Raw genomic sequence first — 14,446 nt, 5'->3', positions numbered from 1 at the left:
CAATTTTAGGTCATTATTGTAATTTAGATATATTAATTAAATTTAGATTCCTATTCTATATTTAAATCATTCTATATATAATCATTATCAAATTTTAAACAAAAAAATTTCGTTTATCATAAAGGTAACAACACAGGAAACTCTAGGATGTCATGTGGGCATAAATTTTATTTAATTTTTTTTTAAAAAAAATTATGGAATTGTGGAAGAATTTAAGATCTGTGGCCGGTGTGAAATGATGATATGGATAGGTTACTTGAACAGCTTTTGCACGGAAATTTAACACAAAATGAAAAGAAGTAAAGTTGGCTTAAAAAGCATAAAGAGAAAAATGGAAAGAAAAGAAAGGTACCCCTTCATTGTGTCAGTGCCAACCATGACATGCTACGTGTGAGTGAGTGATTGGGTGAGGCTTGGGGCCTTTTTGGCAAATTCTTAATTTTGGTTTGAAACAGAGTTAACAATAAAAGCGAGCGAAGTTTGCTCCCCTCCATGATCCCATAACTTTTAAACTACCAAAAACTTGAAAACACACAAAGCTGTGTTGTGTTCTGTTGACATATTCCCTTCCAGCATATATTTTTCCTCTCTCTCATTTCTTCCCCACCTTCTCTCTGTCTTTATAAATCTAAACCTTTCTTTTTTTCTTTTTTTTCTTTCTTTTTATTTTGTCATCTCTATTTGGTTTCATGTGTTCTCTTCTTGCATAGAGAGATACACAAATATACAAAGAGAGAGAAGAAGAAGAAGAAGAAGAAAATCCAGAAAAAGAAAAATGTTACAGAGAGCTGCAAGCAATGCATATTCATGGTGGTGGGCAAGCCATATCAGGACTAAGCAATCAAAATGGTTGGAGCAAAACCTTCAAGGTACCTTTTTTTTTCCCTTCAAAATTATGTAATATTCCTTAGAAAGAATTCATATTTGGTTTTTTTTTTTTTTTGGGTTTGAGGTGGCATTGTAGTTTGAGCATTGAATTCTTGTATAACGCAGTGGAAAAAATGTTATCTGCAGTGACATGGGTTTTTGATAACTGATACATTGAATCTGGATTCCCATGTTACTGCCATATTCATAATTCGATTAAGGTTCTTTTCTGGGAATCATCTCAAAAAAAGTGTTTAGGTGTTTATGTTAGATATGGTGTTCATTTTATTGGTCTGGAATTTAATTGCCACTGATGACCTCTATGTGAAATGGCACCTTCTTCGTTTGTAAGAGTAAGGTGGAGGGTGAGATCTTGTGTTCATGATCTACCGGATACATATGTAAGTTTGTCATATGCCAACTAAAAAAGGGTCTGGAAATTAATTAAGGTTTGCTGTAAATTAAAGTCTCTATTCATAAGATTTGGATTGAACATTTACATGCCTCGGCTCTGATTCAATCCGGATCTCCAACCTTTGGATCAATCTGAAATCTGAATCCGCTCCCTATATTCCTTTGTACAACATTTGATCACTCTGCATCCTACCATTGTTGTTCCTGTTGTTTATTGGAGTACAAATTTTATGAAATTCAAACAAACGTGCGAGGGTTTTACCTAGCTACTACATTGATACTACTTAGATGTGACTTCTTATCCTTAAAATAGACAAACTGAATTTTATTTTTTTGTTTAAAACTTTTAATTTTATAAATTAATTGGTAGAATATTGTTTCCACTACAATGAAAGCTGAAATTGATGTAGAAATTGAAACACCTTCATCTGCGAACAAAAAGTTCTAACATTCACAGTATCAAAATAGTTTGTGCCTGATGAGCTAATAAATTTTATGGAATTGCAGATATGGGGGAAAAGGTGCAAATCGTGCTTAAACTCATCGAAGAGGATGGAGACTCCTTTGCCAAGAGAGCAGAAATGTACTACAAAAAGAGGCCAGAGATCATACACTTTGTGGAAGAATCATATCGAGCTTATAGAGCTCTAGCTGAAAGGTATGACCACATATCAACAGAGCTACAAAATGCCAACACCACCATTGCTTCTGTTTTTCCAGAACAGGTTGAGCTTGCAATGGATGAAGAAGAAGAAGATACCACACCAAGATTCCAAAAAAAGACTCCAGAGGTTCCAAAATCAAATATTCCAGTTGTTCCAAAGGTTCCAACCAACGATTTAAAGAGCATCGTTACGTCAGCTACAAAGAAATTGCAACATAGGAAGACATTCAAAACTGCAGCTGCTACTACTACTACTACGGTTGCTAAATCTGGTTTGAACAAAGCCGAGGCACTTCAAGAGATCGACAAAATTCAGAAACAAATTCTGACTCTACAAACGGAGAAAGAGTTTGTAAAGAGCTCTTATGAGAATGGGCTAGCAAAATACTGGGAAATTGAGAATCAGATTAAGGAAATGCAAGAGAGAGTTTTCAGTTTGCAAGATGAATTCGGTGAGGGCATGGTTATCGAAGATGATGAGGCTCGGAAATTGATGGCAGAAGCAGCTTTAAAATCATGCGTGGAGACATTGGCTCAGTTGCAGGAGAAACAGGAGAAATCCACTAAGGAAGCAAGAGTTGAGTCCCAAAGGATAAAGGATGCCAGGGAGAAGTTTGAGAGTCTCAAAGGTGCGTTTCATGGTGATCAGACTAGTCAGCAAAAGCCACATGCCAGAGATAGGTCTATGAAAATTGAAGAGTTAACAAGCTTAGACCAAGAAGTCGGCAGTGTGACACAAGAGAGAAAAGAATTGGAGGTGTTACGTGAGAAGATCAAGGAACACTTTGAGGTTGGGTCCAATGCATCTCTCACTGTGACAGAGATGGCAGAGAAGATAGATGAGCTTGTGAATAAAGTGGTTAGCTTAGAAACTGCGGTTTCATCACAGACTGTTCTTGTAAAGAGATTAAGAACAGAAACTGATGAACTTCAAGCACAAATTCGAAATTTGGAAGATGATAAGGCAATGCTTATTGATGGTTCAAACAATTCGAGCTACAAGCTGAAGGAAATGGAAGAAAAGCTTCACACAGTTCAGGACCTAGACCATAGTTTTGAAAACCAGAATAACAATCTCCAGACACATTTCACTGAAGCACGTTTAAATCTCAATCACCTTACTGAGAAATTGCAAAGCGTGAAGCCTGATGAGGAGCTTGAGTTGAGAGGTTCATCACAAAAGGAAAAGGAATTTCTAAGTGAAGTCAAATTGCAGAAAGAGTCTGAAGCACTAATAGAAGCACTGAATCCTCATGATGGTTCCAAGAAACTGCAGGATTTGAAGCCAGATGAAGAGCTCAATGTCGCAGGTCCATTACAAACAGAAGAGGGATCTCCAGCTGAAATAAGATTACAAAATGGGTTGATAGAACAAGAGAATCCATTGAATCCTAGTGAGGGTTCTGCAAAATCTGACAATGCTCTCAGTACTTCTGCTGAAGATGAAGATGTATATCAATCCCAGGCAAATAATGACCCGGATAATCTATCAGTGAAAGGTCAGGACTTGATATTGCAGCACAAAGATGATCCATTGAATCCTGGTGAGGGTTCTCCAAAAGCTGACAATGCTCTCAGCACTTCTGCTAAAAATGAAGATGTGTATCAATCCTGGGCAAATAATGACCCGGATAATCTATCAGTGAAAGGGCAGGACTTGATATCGCAGCACAAAGATGATAAACAGACTTCATCACAGAATGTGGATAATCTTCTTACTGTTAAACCAAAGGAACAGGAAAAAGGCCAAGAGGATGAACCAGACTGGAAGAAAATGTTCTTGAATGGCTTGGAAGAAAGAGAAAAAATGCTTCTAACAGAGTACACCACAACTCTCCGCAGTTACAAGGATGTGAAGAAAAAGCTTAGTGAAGTGGAGAAGAAATCACAAGACAACAGTTTTGACACGTCAATGCAGCTAAAGGAATTAAAGAGTTCTAATGCAATGAAGGATGAAGAGATTAAATCATTACGTCAGAAAGTAAACATTCTGCTGAAATGTTTGGATGAAAATAAGGATTCAGAAGACTCCAAAGCCTCGGACTTTCTGCAGAAGGCTAATTTGTTGGATGATCTAAGTTTTGAACCTAAAGCAGGAACTGGTTTAACAACTCTGGTAAGAGAGAAAGACAACTTCAAGTTGACTCTACTTGACCAACCTCCTGAAACTATGTCAGCAATTGAAGAAAAACTCCGAATGAACATTGATGAACTGCTGGAGGAGAACTTGGATTTCTGGTTAAAATTCAGCACCTCATTCCATCAGATACAGAAATTCGAGACTGGAATCCAAGATTTACAAGCTGAGATATTGAAGCTTGAGGAGAAAGGAAAGAAGCTAGAGGCAAGTTCAGCAAGATATTCTCTGAAATCAGATGCACGGCCAATCTACAAACACATGAGAGAAATACAGACTGAACTAATTTTGTGGCTGGAGCAATGTGCAGTACTCAAAGATGAACTACATTGCAGATTTTCATCTTTGTGCAACATTCAAGAAGAAATCACAACAGCTTTGAAGGAAAGCGCAGAAGAAGACGAGTTCAAGTTTACAAGCTATCAAGCTGCAAAGTTCCAAGGTGAGGTATTGAACATGAAACAAGAGAATAACAGGGTTGCAGATGAATTGCAAGCAGGTTTGGATCATGTGACTACACTCCAACTTGAACTTGAGAGGACTTTGGTAAAGTTGAACGAGGAATTCGGGCTTGCTGGATCAAGGAAGCAATCAAATCCTCTGCTGAGACACACAGAGAATAGTAGGAACCGGGTTCCTTTGCGGTCATTTATCTTTGGTGTGAAACAAAAGAAACAAAAGCCATCAATCTTTTCCTGCATGACCCCAGCAATGAATAAGAAATACCCTGGTATGAGAGCAGAACACAATGTGTAAATTGTTCTAATTCGTTTATATTTGTTTGAGAAGTTCTTTTTCTTTCCATTTTTTTTCCTTTTAATTTTATAAGTATTATTGACAATAGATAAAGGATTTCTTTGTTTCTTTTGATTTGGAATCGGTGAAAGCACGCTTTATGTGTGCTTTACATGTTTAGTCTGTAACATCAAAACGATAGAGAACATTCCTATTAAGTATTTTTTGGATAAGGAATTTTGATGGAATTTTAAGCAAAATTTTAATTTTCCGAGGTTGATTTCTCTTATTGAGGTTAATAAGTGAGTAATTTTAAAAATTTGGTAAAAGAAATCACATTACTTGAATCGATCAAATAAGAAAAAGAAGTTTCGTTGAGTAGCAAATAGTAATTAAGGAAGCCTTCCCATTGACCTTGGTTCACTAAACAAGTTCCTTCTAGTTCTTTCTTCTTTTTTTCTTCTTTTTTTTTTTTTCTTTTTTTTTTTTTTTTTTTTTTTTTTTTTGTAGTTATTAAGTCTAGAAACAACTAAAACCAAGGTATGTTGATCACATATATTATTCATCAAATACTTTTTGTATGATTTAAATTTCTTGTACAAGCATATGCAACATACCGTTTCTTATAACATAAGAAATACACCTAAGCCAAAAGAGGAAAAAAAAATCATGAAGAAGCCCGAGTTGAGCTTTTTCTTATTTGATCAAATTAGGTATATATTTCTTGATTTTTTTTTTTTTTTTTTTTTTTTTTTTTTTTTTTTTTTTTTTTTTTTTTTTTTTGAGAAACTACAAAAACAAATTCCTTCTAGTTATTAAGTCTAGAAACAACTAAAACCAAGGTATGTTGATCACATATATTATTCATCAAATACTTTTTGTATGATTTAAATTTCTTGTACAAGCATATGCAACATACCGTTTCTTATAACATAAGAAATACACCTAAGCCAAAAGAGGAAAAAAAAATCATGAAGAAGCCCGAGTTGAGCTTTTTCTTATTTGATCAAATTAGGTATATATTTCTTGATTTTTTTTTTTCTTTTGGATATATATAATAAAATTTGAGTGAAGGATATTGATCCTTTTGTAGTAAAATACTAAAATTAACTGGATAACAGTTGTCACTAATCTATTTATAGATACTTAGATTTTTTTTTTTTTTTTAGTAAAAGGAGTACGAAATAAAGTTGTCACTAGAGGCGATGCATCATGCACTAACTAATTATCAAAAATGAGTAGGAAATAATAGTTGGATTTTTCCCCCACTTGTTTAAGGCCGTAAAGTTAGAAATAACGATTTACACACTTTGAGGAATCAACGGCTTCACCAAATGCTATTTTTGAGAGGAATTTTCTATTTAGTTTAATGTTAATTATTAAGGAAATATTGTTGGAAATCATTCCAAATGAAAAACTTAAGGGCTGTTTAGTATGGCATTTTAAGCAACATTTTTTAGTTTTTAAATAACATTATATGTATTTTCACATACTTTTTCACTCACACGTATTTCAAAAAAATACAAATAACGTTACTAGAACAACGTTGCCAAACGGGCCCTTAAATCCATACAATTTCATGTCAACATCATGACTCTCTCATGCACCAAATGATACTTCTGATACCACCTTGGCTCCCCTTCCCTTGGCAATGTAAAGCCCTATGTGATGCATGAGCTCCTGCCGTGACAAACAAAACGACAATCAAGAAGGATCTCATAAAATACATAAGAAGGTCAGGTTTAAGTTTTGAAACTGACAATTGAATCTAAATCACTCGAAATTATGCACCTCTACATTATAGTTACCCAGACTGAACAAGAGATTGCAAAGTTCAACCACAAAAGGAAGAAACGTCTATTTTTGAAATAATTCTTTAATCACATATTCTTCTAACCACTACAACACTTCAGGCGGGTCCATAGCAGTCATTACCATCAAAATCTATCTTTTTTCTGACTAGCAATCCAAAGAAACCAATTTTTACTATTATTCTAACAGCTAATATTATGTTGTGTTCAATCTCTAATATGTCCCCCTGCCTATCAAAAATATTTTGATCTATAGCATCTCCTAAAGGTTGTGCCTAGAAATAGCCCAACTATAAGTCTCATCGACAGAACAAAAATAAAGCTACTTGTATCAAAGGAACCACATTTTTCTTAAAATTTTCTGCAACCTAAACCATAGAGTAAACACGGAGGTAGGGAGAGAACTTGATGCCAACCCTTGATGCAAGCTTATCTGAACAGCTCTCCAGCACTTGTAATTTAGTTTACCAGTGTTGCAAAGGTTGTATGTAGAATCTCAAAACAATAACATCAATATAACCATCTTTTTTTTCCCCTGTTTGGTGGCTAAGCAACAAGAATATGATCAATTGCAAAGAAGGTTCAACAACTGAGGCATGATAATATCCAGGTTTAACTTCATCAATTGCATCAAACTGCATGGTTTAACTATCATTTAGTGGATAGTTTACTTACAGGCCAAGATAACCATTATTACAGTGGTGAATTTCAAGTTCCTGTTTGCATTCTATATCTAAGCAATGAAAAGAAAGATAACAATACACATAGATACAGAAATAGTTGTACATAACAACAATAAAGACAACCACACCTTAGTCCCAAAACATTGAGATATGCTATGGATCCTCTACAAATTAATCAAGGTGGTCAAATATATTAAGGGACAACCCAACTTGTATTTGTAGTGATTCATTTATAATAAAGTGACTAAATTATAAGTTGGGCATCAATCAACTGCAACCCCCATTCTTTTTTTGGCTTGGGACCCGCTGTGAATAAAATATATGTCATGCAGCAACTTGTTTCTTTATAAAACTATTATTTCCTTCCTCATTGAATATATAGATTAGATTGTCTTTTTATGTAAGTGCTTTACTAAACATACAGAAATTCCTAGGCCTTACAGTAAACATTTACTCTGAGATCCAAGTAACTAGGGTCCTCCACATACAAAGTTGAATAGTTATAAGGATTTAAAAGAAACTCAAAAGTTTACTGCAAGCCAAAAGATAATTATGTAAGTCAAACTACCTGTGGATGAGCAATAGCATCCTTCATTGTTTTGGCAACATGAATCGGAAGATCAAAAGTGGCACATCCATTCGAGTACACAATCACATCCTCCAAAGGAACAAGTAAACCCCGATTTCTTGCAGACAATGTTGAACACACAAAATCCAGCACACATACATCGGTGCATATCCCTACCACCAAAATCTCAACAAACAAGAAAAGTGACAAAATTAGTTTAATCGTCGCACTATTAATTGAAAGTATTAAAGCTCATATACACACCACAAATTCCCTTTAATAATCATTCAAACTATTCAATCAAAGCAGATGATCTTTTTGTGGGAACAGGAAAAGCCTACCTTTTTTATCTGGTTATTTCTCACCCAATCTATAAACAAATTGGAGCCATCTTTTTCAATTGAACCGAGAAACCCATCAATGCAATCTTTGCATCTAAGTGTTGCATTTGGTTCATTCTCTAACCATTGCAGGGCTGCAGATTATAGTAAGAAAGCAAAATGAGTAAGGAAATTTGTAAACCGTTCAAGGCAATGCAAATATGTTCAGCTAAAACAGAAAGTATAATAGCTAATGATAGGGATGGGAAAAAAAGAGAGCGAAAATCAAGTACCAGGAACCAGTTTGGACTCATGTGTTCCGGCTATACAATGAGGTGGATATGGAGGTTCAGGAATATCTGGGTGATGGGAATCAAGGAAAGCAAAAATAGGCCATTTCTTCTCACAGAAAACTCTGGCAAGTTTCACAGACTCATCCACCATCCCAGAAATTTGTTCATCAGGTTGTGTTGGAGCCTATACAAAAATTCAATTCCACACAATTATATTTGCATAATACATCCTACGAGTACCAAGTCAAATATTAAGAATGTAAAACCATCCCACCATAGATATAAGCACAGGAAAAATATATAAATGGCCAGTAAAAGTAAAGATTGTTCTTCATCTTATTCTTTTTGCTGTCTTCTTGGGGTAAAAAAAGAGTTCTTTCTTTTTCTTTTTCTTTTTTCTTAAAAAAAAAAAACCAAACTATAGGAATTGTAATTTTCCAACAGAAAAGACCAATTGAAATTAAAACCGCAAGAAACAATAACATAAACTTCAAAAAAAAAAAACCGAAAACGACAAGAAGATCTAAACAACGCATGTAGTATTAGTTTTCTCATGATATTGAACATCTCGACAAGACAAAGCAAACTCAAAAAAGGGTTGTTAATGAAATTAAGAACGAGGTATCATGTGATGTTTGGGACTGACTTGACTGTATTGTTGTCATAATTGAAATCAAAGCCTGTAAATTACCAAATTGCCAGAGCCGACGGTGCAAAAGCCATTAACGATATCGACAAGGACGAGGCCAGTCTTGACATCCTCAGACAAAACCAGAGATTCTTGATTCACTGGAAGCTCCTCCTTCAACAACTCTACTGTTGACGAAACCATTTTCTCCCTCTTTTTTTATCGTGGCTATCTGATCAGTTTTCAATCTAAAAAGAGCCGGACTCTCTATTTGTTTTAGTATATTATTATCTGGGGAAATACTGTTTCGGCTTTGACCAATGGCTGCATACTTGGACTGTGCTGTAAAAGAGAGAAGAATAAGAAGTACACTTAATGGTTGGAAACAAACAATTCCGAAATGCCAGTAAAATTGCTAGAGCCGTTGGATTCTCCATTATTTTGTGGAACCCATTTGGATTTGATTGGTAGAAGAAGTCTAGAAGAAGCTGGGGTCCATGGGGGTGAGTGATGACTACGCAAAATGTGTGCGTGGCTTAGAAAAAAAAACAGGTATGGCGCACTTCAAAGTGAAGTATCTTACTATGTTGTCGATAGAGACAAAAAAGGAAGAAAAAAAAAAATGTACAACTGATATTTCATCCTGGCATAGGTTATTAAATTAATTTTTTTTAATTTGATGTGCCTGTGGAGAAGAGAAAAAGAAGTGTGTCACACTAATGAATTTTATTTTTATTTTTATAAGAGCTAATGGAATCTTACCTGTATAACAAAATCTACTACAAATTTTATGTTTTACTTATGTCACAATCCTATGAAGTAGATCTTGATATTATAATAACTTAATCATAAATAATTTACTATTATATGCATATTGTTGAGGGTTATTTTTGAAATAGGCAGTAGACAGCCCAACCCAGAGATACGGGCAGCAGATAAGCGGCAGGCTAAGAAGAAACCATTGGGTTCAAACGGCGGGAATAATGGATCATAGGCCTTTAATATAAATAAATGGGTCTTGAAGAAGTAAGTGGGCCTAAAAGGCCCGGAAAGAAAGAAAACAGCACCCATGGGCGGTATGTGGTATGGAAAAGTGAGAATGTGCCGCGGCAGGCCCGAAGTAATGTAAACAAAGAAAGTAGGGGATAATGGCAAGCCCATGAACCCCAAGGATGAGAATGAGGAAATTGGGCCAGGGAAGCCCAATTGAGTTAGTAAATGCCCATGGGATGCAAAGTTAGTAAATAGACCAAGGAAGTCCAAAGGAAGTAAATGGGCCAGATAGGCCCAAGTGAAAAGAAAGGGACATTGGAGCCCACAAGCGAGAACACCAGTGGCCATATTAAGCCACTGGGAGGAAGAAAGGAACAGCATGCCTGAAAAGAGGCCTAGCAGGAACAAATCGCCGCGACAGGAAAGGCTGAGTAACATGGTGGGAAACTAAGACAATTAAAGAATTGGGCTGAAGAGAACACGAAGCCCAGTACTCGGTAAAGCCCAGACCCTATGGGAGTGGGAAACCAGAGTAACAACCAGGGAAGAGCCAAGAAGGGACGACATGCAATACAAGCAAAGTGTCCAGCACACGGCAGATGCATGAACAGCAGATAGATTTCAGAAATACACACGCGCAAGGCCTAGGCACCACCAGCCTGAACCCAGCCAATACAGGACGTGGTGGGGTCGTGGGTCAGAGGTAAGAGGGCATGGTTTGGAGGTGGAGAGAGGGGAAGGCCTGTTTTGAGGTTCTTGCTCAAGCTCTTCTAGGGGATACGTCCTGTTGGGATGACATACCACCCAAAACAGGCAAGGCTGAGTAGGAACCAATAGGTGCATGTCATGAGGGATAGAGAGAGAGAGATATCACCACGGTAGGAAGAGGCGCTGCGGCAGACTAACGGACAAAAGGTTGTCTGTGCCTGTGACAAGGGAACTCGCAGACGGAACAGTAATGGTCGGCGAGTGCGCCCAGACCAGACAAAGACGGTTAGGGGGTAGAATGGTAAAATTCAGTCACGGTAGGCACTATAAAGGAAGCCTCTGCCGTGTACAAGATACACAACAAGCAAGAGAGCAATACAAGAACGAAAGGAAAAAAAAAAAACACTCTGTAACAGACTTAGAAAAACAGAGGAGTATAATACTAAAAACTACCATTGTGGAAATCACTAAGAAAGAACTAGAAAAGTAAGAAAGAAAGAGGGAAAAAGAGCGAGTGTTAGTGGCATGCACCAATAGGTCCCTTCCCTTCTCTCCCTCTCAAATCCCTGCTCTCTTCTAGAATCGTCCTGGGCATTGTCTATTCAGGTCCGCCTCCCTCAAACCCATTAATTTCTACGGCAGGAATTTCCTTTTCCTCGGAGGTTAATCGTTTTTGAGAAGAGGCTTTCTCCCTCCCTGACCTTGCCCCCGCGGACCAACTGAGTTTATCCCCTTTATTCATTGATTAATCTTCATTTTCATTTTGCTCTTACTACTTTATGTGTCAAAATTATTCATATTATTGTGATTATGGACCATTCGGTCATTCGTTGTTAAAATAATTATCTGGTCATTCCAGAATAAATTTGCTCTGTTTTTATCAATTATGTCTGTCTGCCGCAAGCTTTTCTGAAACAGCACTGCCTGCCACAAGCACTCGCCTGGCAAACGAGGCCTAGCTTGTGCACAAGCCGGCCAAGTTGAGTTTCAATTGGACCGGTCTCGACTCCCGCAACCCAGAACACTTGGACCTACGACCACAAAGGGGTGGCCCAGCCCAACACGATAAAAAAGGCCCCTACATTAAATTGGCGACTCCGTTGGGGAGTTGAGAAATAGTTCAGGGACAAGAGCCCTCGCAAGCAAATGCCTCCGAAGTCCAGACAACACGGAATATGAGTGCTATACACGGAATATGGTAGATGTGTTTTGTACCAAGTACTTCCACGCAGAAGAAATGATGATACTTGTAACGCTGCAAGCAACTAAGCAAAGGAGTGGTGAAGACTTGATGGAGTACATCAAGAGATTTAGGGACATAGCACTCGACTACTATGACCATTGCGAAGAAAGGACACTGGTGGAGATGTGTATGACGAACATCATCAGGGAGTAGAGGGCAGTTCTGGAAAACCTCGAAATCTCCCATTTTGCGCAGTTATTACAGAAGGTGAGAAAAACTGCCCAGTCCGTAAAGCCAAGCACGGATAAAAGAAGTGCCCCGCAAGCCATAGCGGTGTCCACCGGTGAGCGAAGGAGAAAGACCGACGGGAGAAAATACGATACTCCCCCGCCAATACCATGCACCGCAAAAGAACTAGACGTACTGCTAGACAAATGGATAGCAGATAGCGTTTTCAAACCTAACTAAGTTGCTAGGGAGCCCATAGAAGAGGAAATGAGGGACCCGCATTTTTGTCGTTTACACAACTATGTCCAACATTCTACCGTAAAATGTTGGGCACTCCGCAGACCGGTGCACCGCAGGATAAAAGAAGGGACTTTAGAAATGTCCCAGCAGGAGGTCCAAAGAAACCCACTCCCAAATCACAGAGGCAAGGGTGTAGCAGCAGTAGTGATTTGTGCGGATCCAGGGGATGACGAAGGAGAGAATCCGGCCCTACCTGCCGTAACGATTACTACTTTACAGCAGAGCTCCAAATTCAAAAACTTATTTGATCAGCTAGGCCTCACAATAAAGGAAAGAAAAGTAGCCACCAAAGCTATAGTAAGCATTGCCTTTGAGGCAGGGGTAGAATGTTTACCAGCGGAAGTTCAAGATAACAGGGCTCTCTTACAGGAGTTAACCGAAATCATCTTCAGTGATGAAGATATGGAAGTGAGGTACTCAGACCACAGGAGACCTCTCTATCTGGCAGCATCCATAAATCAAATCCCCATAAAAAGAGCCTTAGTAGATACGGGTGCTTTCGTAAATCTCATCCCGCTGAGCACTCTGCAAGCTGCGGGGATTTCAGAAAGAAAGATCCAAGGGTGTCCAATGGAGGTAACAGGATTCGGTGGAAGGGGAGAGTACACCGCAGGCCATATCCAGTTGTGGTTAAAAGTGGGACCCATAGCTTCTCTAGCTCGGTTCCACGTGGTCAAAATGAAAGTCTCGTACCACGTACTCTTGGGGCGACCATGGTTACATAAACACAGGCTAGTTCCATCCACATACCACCAATGTGTGAAAGGACGGATGAACGGCAAGATGATACACATAGCAGCAAATCACTCACCATTTGAGCAGGCAGAAGCTCATTTAGTGGAAACCATGTTCTACGATCAATAGGCTCCATCCGGGGAAAATTCAGTATCAAAACCACAAGGTACCTTCGTACCTAAATGGAGAGACATCCAGGATGATCCCAAGCCTGACCTAAGGGAGTTGCTGGCTCGAAAAAGGAAGAGGAAGGAAGCACCAACCGCAGACTCAGAGGATACACCTCACTGCGTCAGGATCCGAGGTCTTGACAGCAGGATAGTGTATAAATTATGAAGGCACGAGGGGCCCACGAGTAAAACGCAGGATGGCCCCACCCATAAACGGCAGCACGAGAACTTAGGGTGTTGCGTGGTTCAAGAAAAGTCAGAAGAAGAAAGTGAGGAAAATGAGGAAGTTGTGATAGAAAAAGAAGTACAGGTTATGGCAGAAGAAGAAATGGAAGAAGTCGACTTGGGGTCTATTTCACAGGGACCGAGGCCTATCCTAATTAGTGCAAGTTTGACAGGAATGGAAAAAGGAGAACTGATGTTACTCTTAAAGGAATTTAAAGACGTTTTTGCATGGGAATACAATGAAATGCTGGGGTTAGACCCTGGGCTAGTTGCACATACGTTAAATGTGGACCCAGAGGCTAGGCCAATCGCCCAGCCTACCAGGACATTCCACACGAAATAGAAGGACAAATAATCAAAGAAGTACAGAAACTGCTTGCCGTAGGATTCATTAAGCCTATCCAACACCCACGATGGCTATCCAACATTGTGCCCGTGAAGAAGAAGAGCGGCCAGATAAGATGTTGTGTAGATTTCAAGAATCTCAACAAAGCCTGTCCAAAGGATGAGTTTCCCTTGCCAAACATGGATTTACTGATAGATTCTATGGCAGGAAGTGCCATGTTTTCATTTATGGATGGGTTTAGCGAGTACAACCAAATCAGGATGGCCTCGAGAGATGCAGAGAAAACCGCTTTCAGAACACCCATGGGCAACTTCTACTACACTGTAATGCCCTTTGGATTGAAAAATGCAGGTGCCACTTATCAGCGGGCGATGACGGCCATATTTCACAACATGATGCATCGTGAACTGGAGGACTACGTAGATGACATAGTAATGA

At 38.5% G+C, this 14,446-nt stretch overlaps 2 protein-coding genes across 2 annotated transcripts; one reads left to right on the top strand and one right to left on the bottom strand.

The window, feature by feature from the left end:
* The first annotated feature begins 477 nt into the window (after positions 1-477).
* Positions 478-4,947, top strand: LOC112018063 (protein NETWORKED 2D). The gene is made up of 2 exons (XM_024050574.2): positions 478-869; positions 1,789-4,947. The coding sequence occupies exons 1-2, from the start codon at positions 776-778 to the stop codon at positions 4,836-4,838; spliced, it is 3,144 nt and encodes a 1,047-aa protein (XP_023906342.2). The 5' UTR covers positions 478-775; the 3' UTR covers positions 4,839-4,947.
* Positions 4,948-6,227: 1,280 nt separating this feature from the next.
* LOC112018346 (nicotinamidase 1) lies at positions 6,228-9,437 on the bottom strand. The gene is made up of 5 exons (XM_065760829.1): positions 9,184-9,437; positions 8,493-8,676; positions 8,221-8,354; positions 7,880-8,065; positions 6,228-6,497 (listed from the first exon to the last, which is right to left on the bottom strand). The coding sequence occupies exons 1-5, from the start codon at positions 9,322-9,324 to the stop codon at positions 6,417-6,419; spliced, it is 726 nt and encodes a 241-aa protein (XP_065616901.1). The 5' UTR covers positions 9,325-9,437; the 3' UTR covers positions 6,228-6,416.
* Positions 9,438-14,446: the final 5,009 nt, after the last annotated feature.

Source organism: Quercus suber, unplaced genomic scaffold, assembly GCF_002906115.3.
Source record: "Quercus suber isolate HL8 unplaced genomic scaffold, Cork oak 2.0 scaffold_383, whole genome shotgun sequence".
NCBI lineage: Eukaryota > Viridiplantae > Streptophyta > Magnoliopsida > Fagales > Fagaceae > Quercus > Quercus suber.
This window is presented reverse-complemented; position numbering and strand designations above follow the sequence as displayed.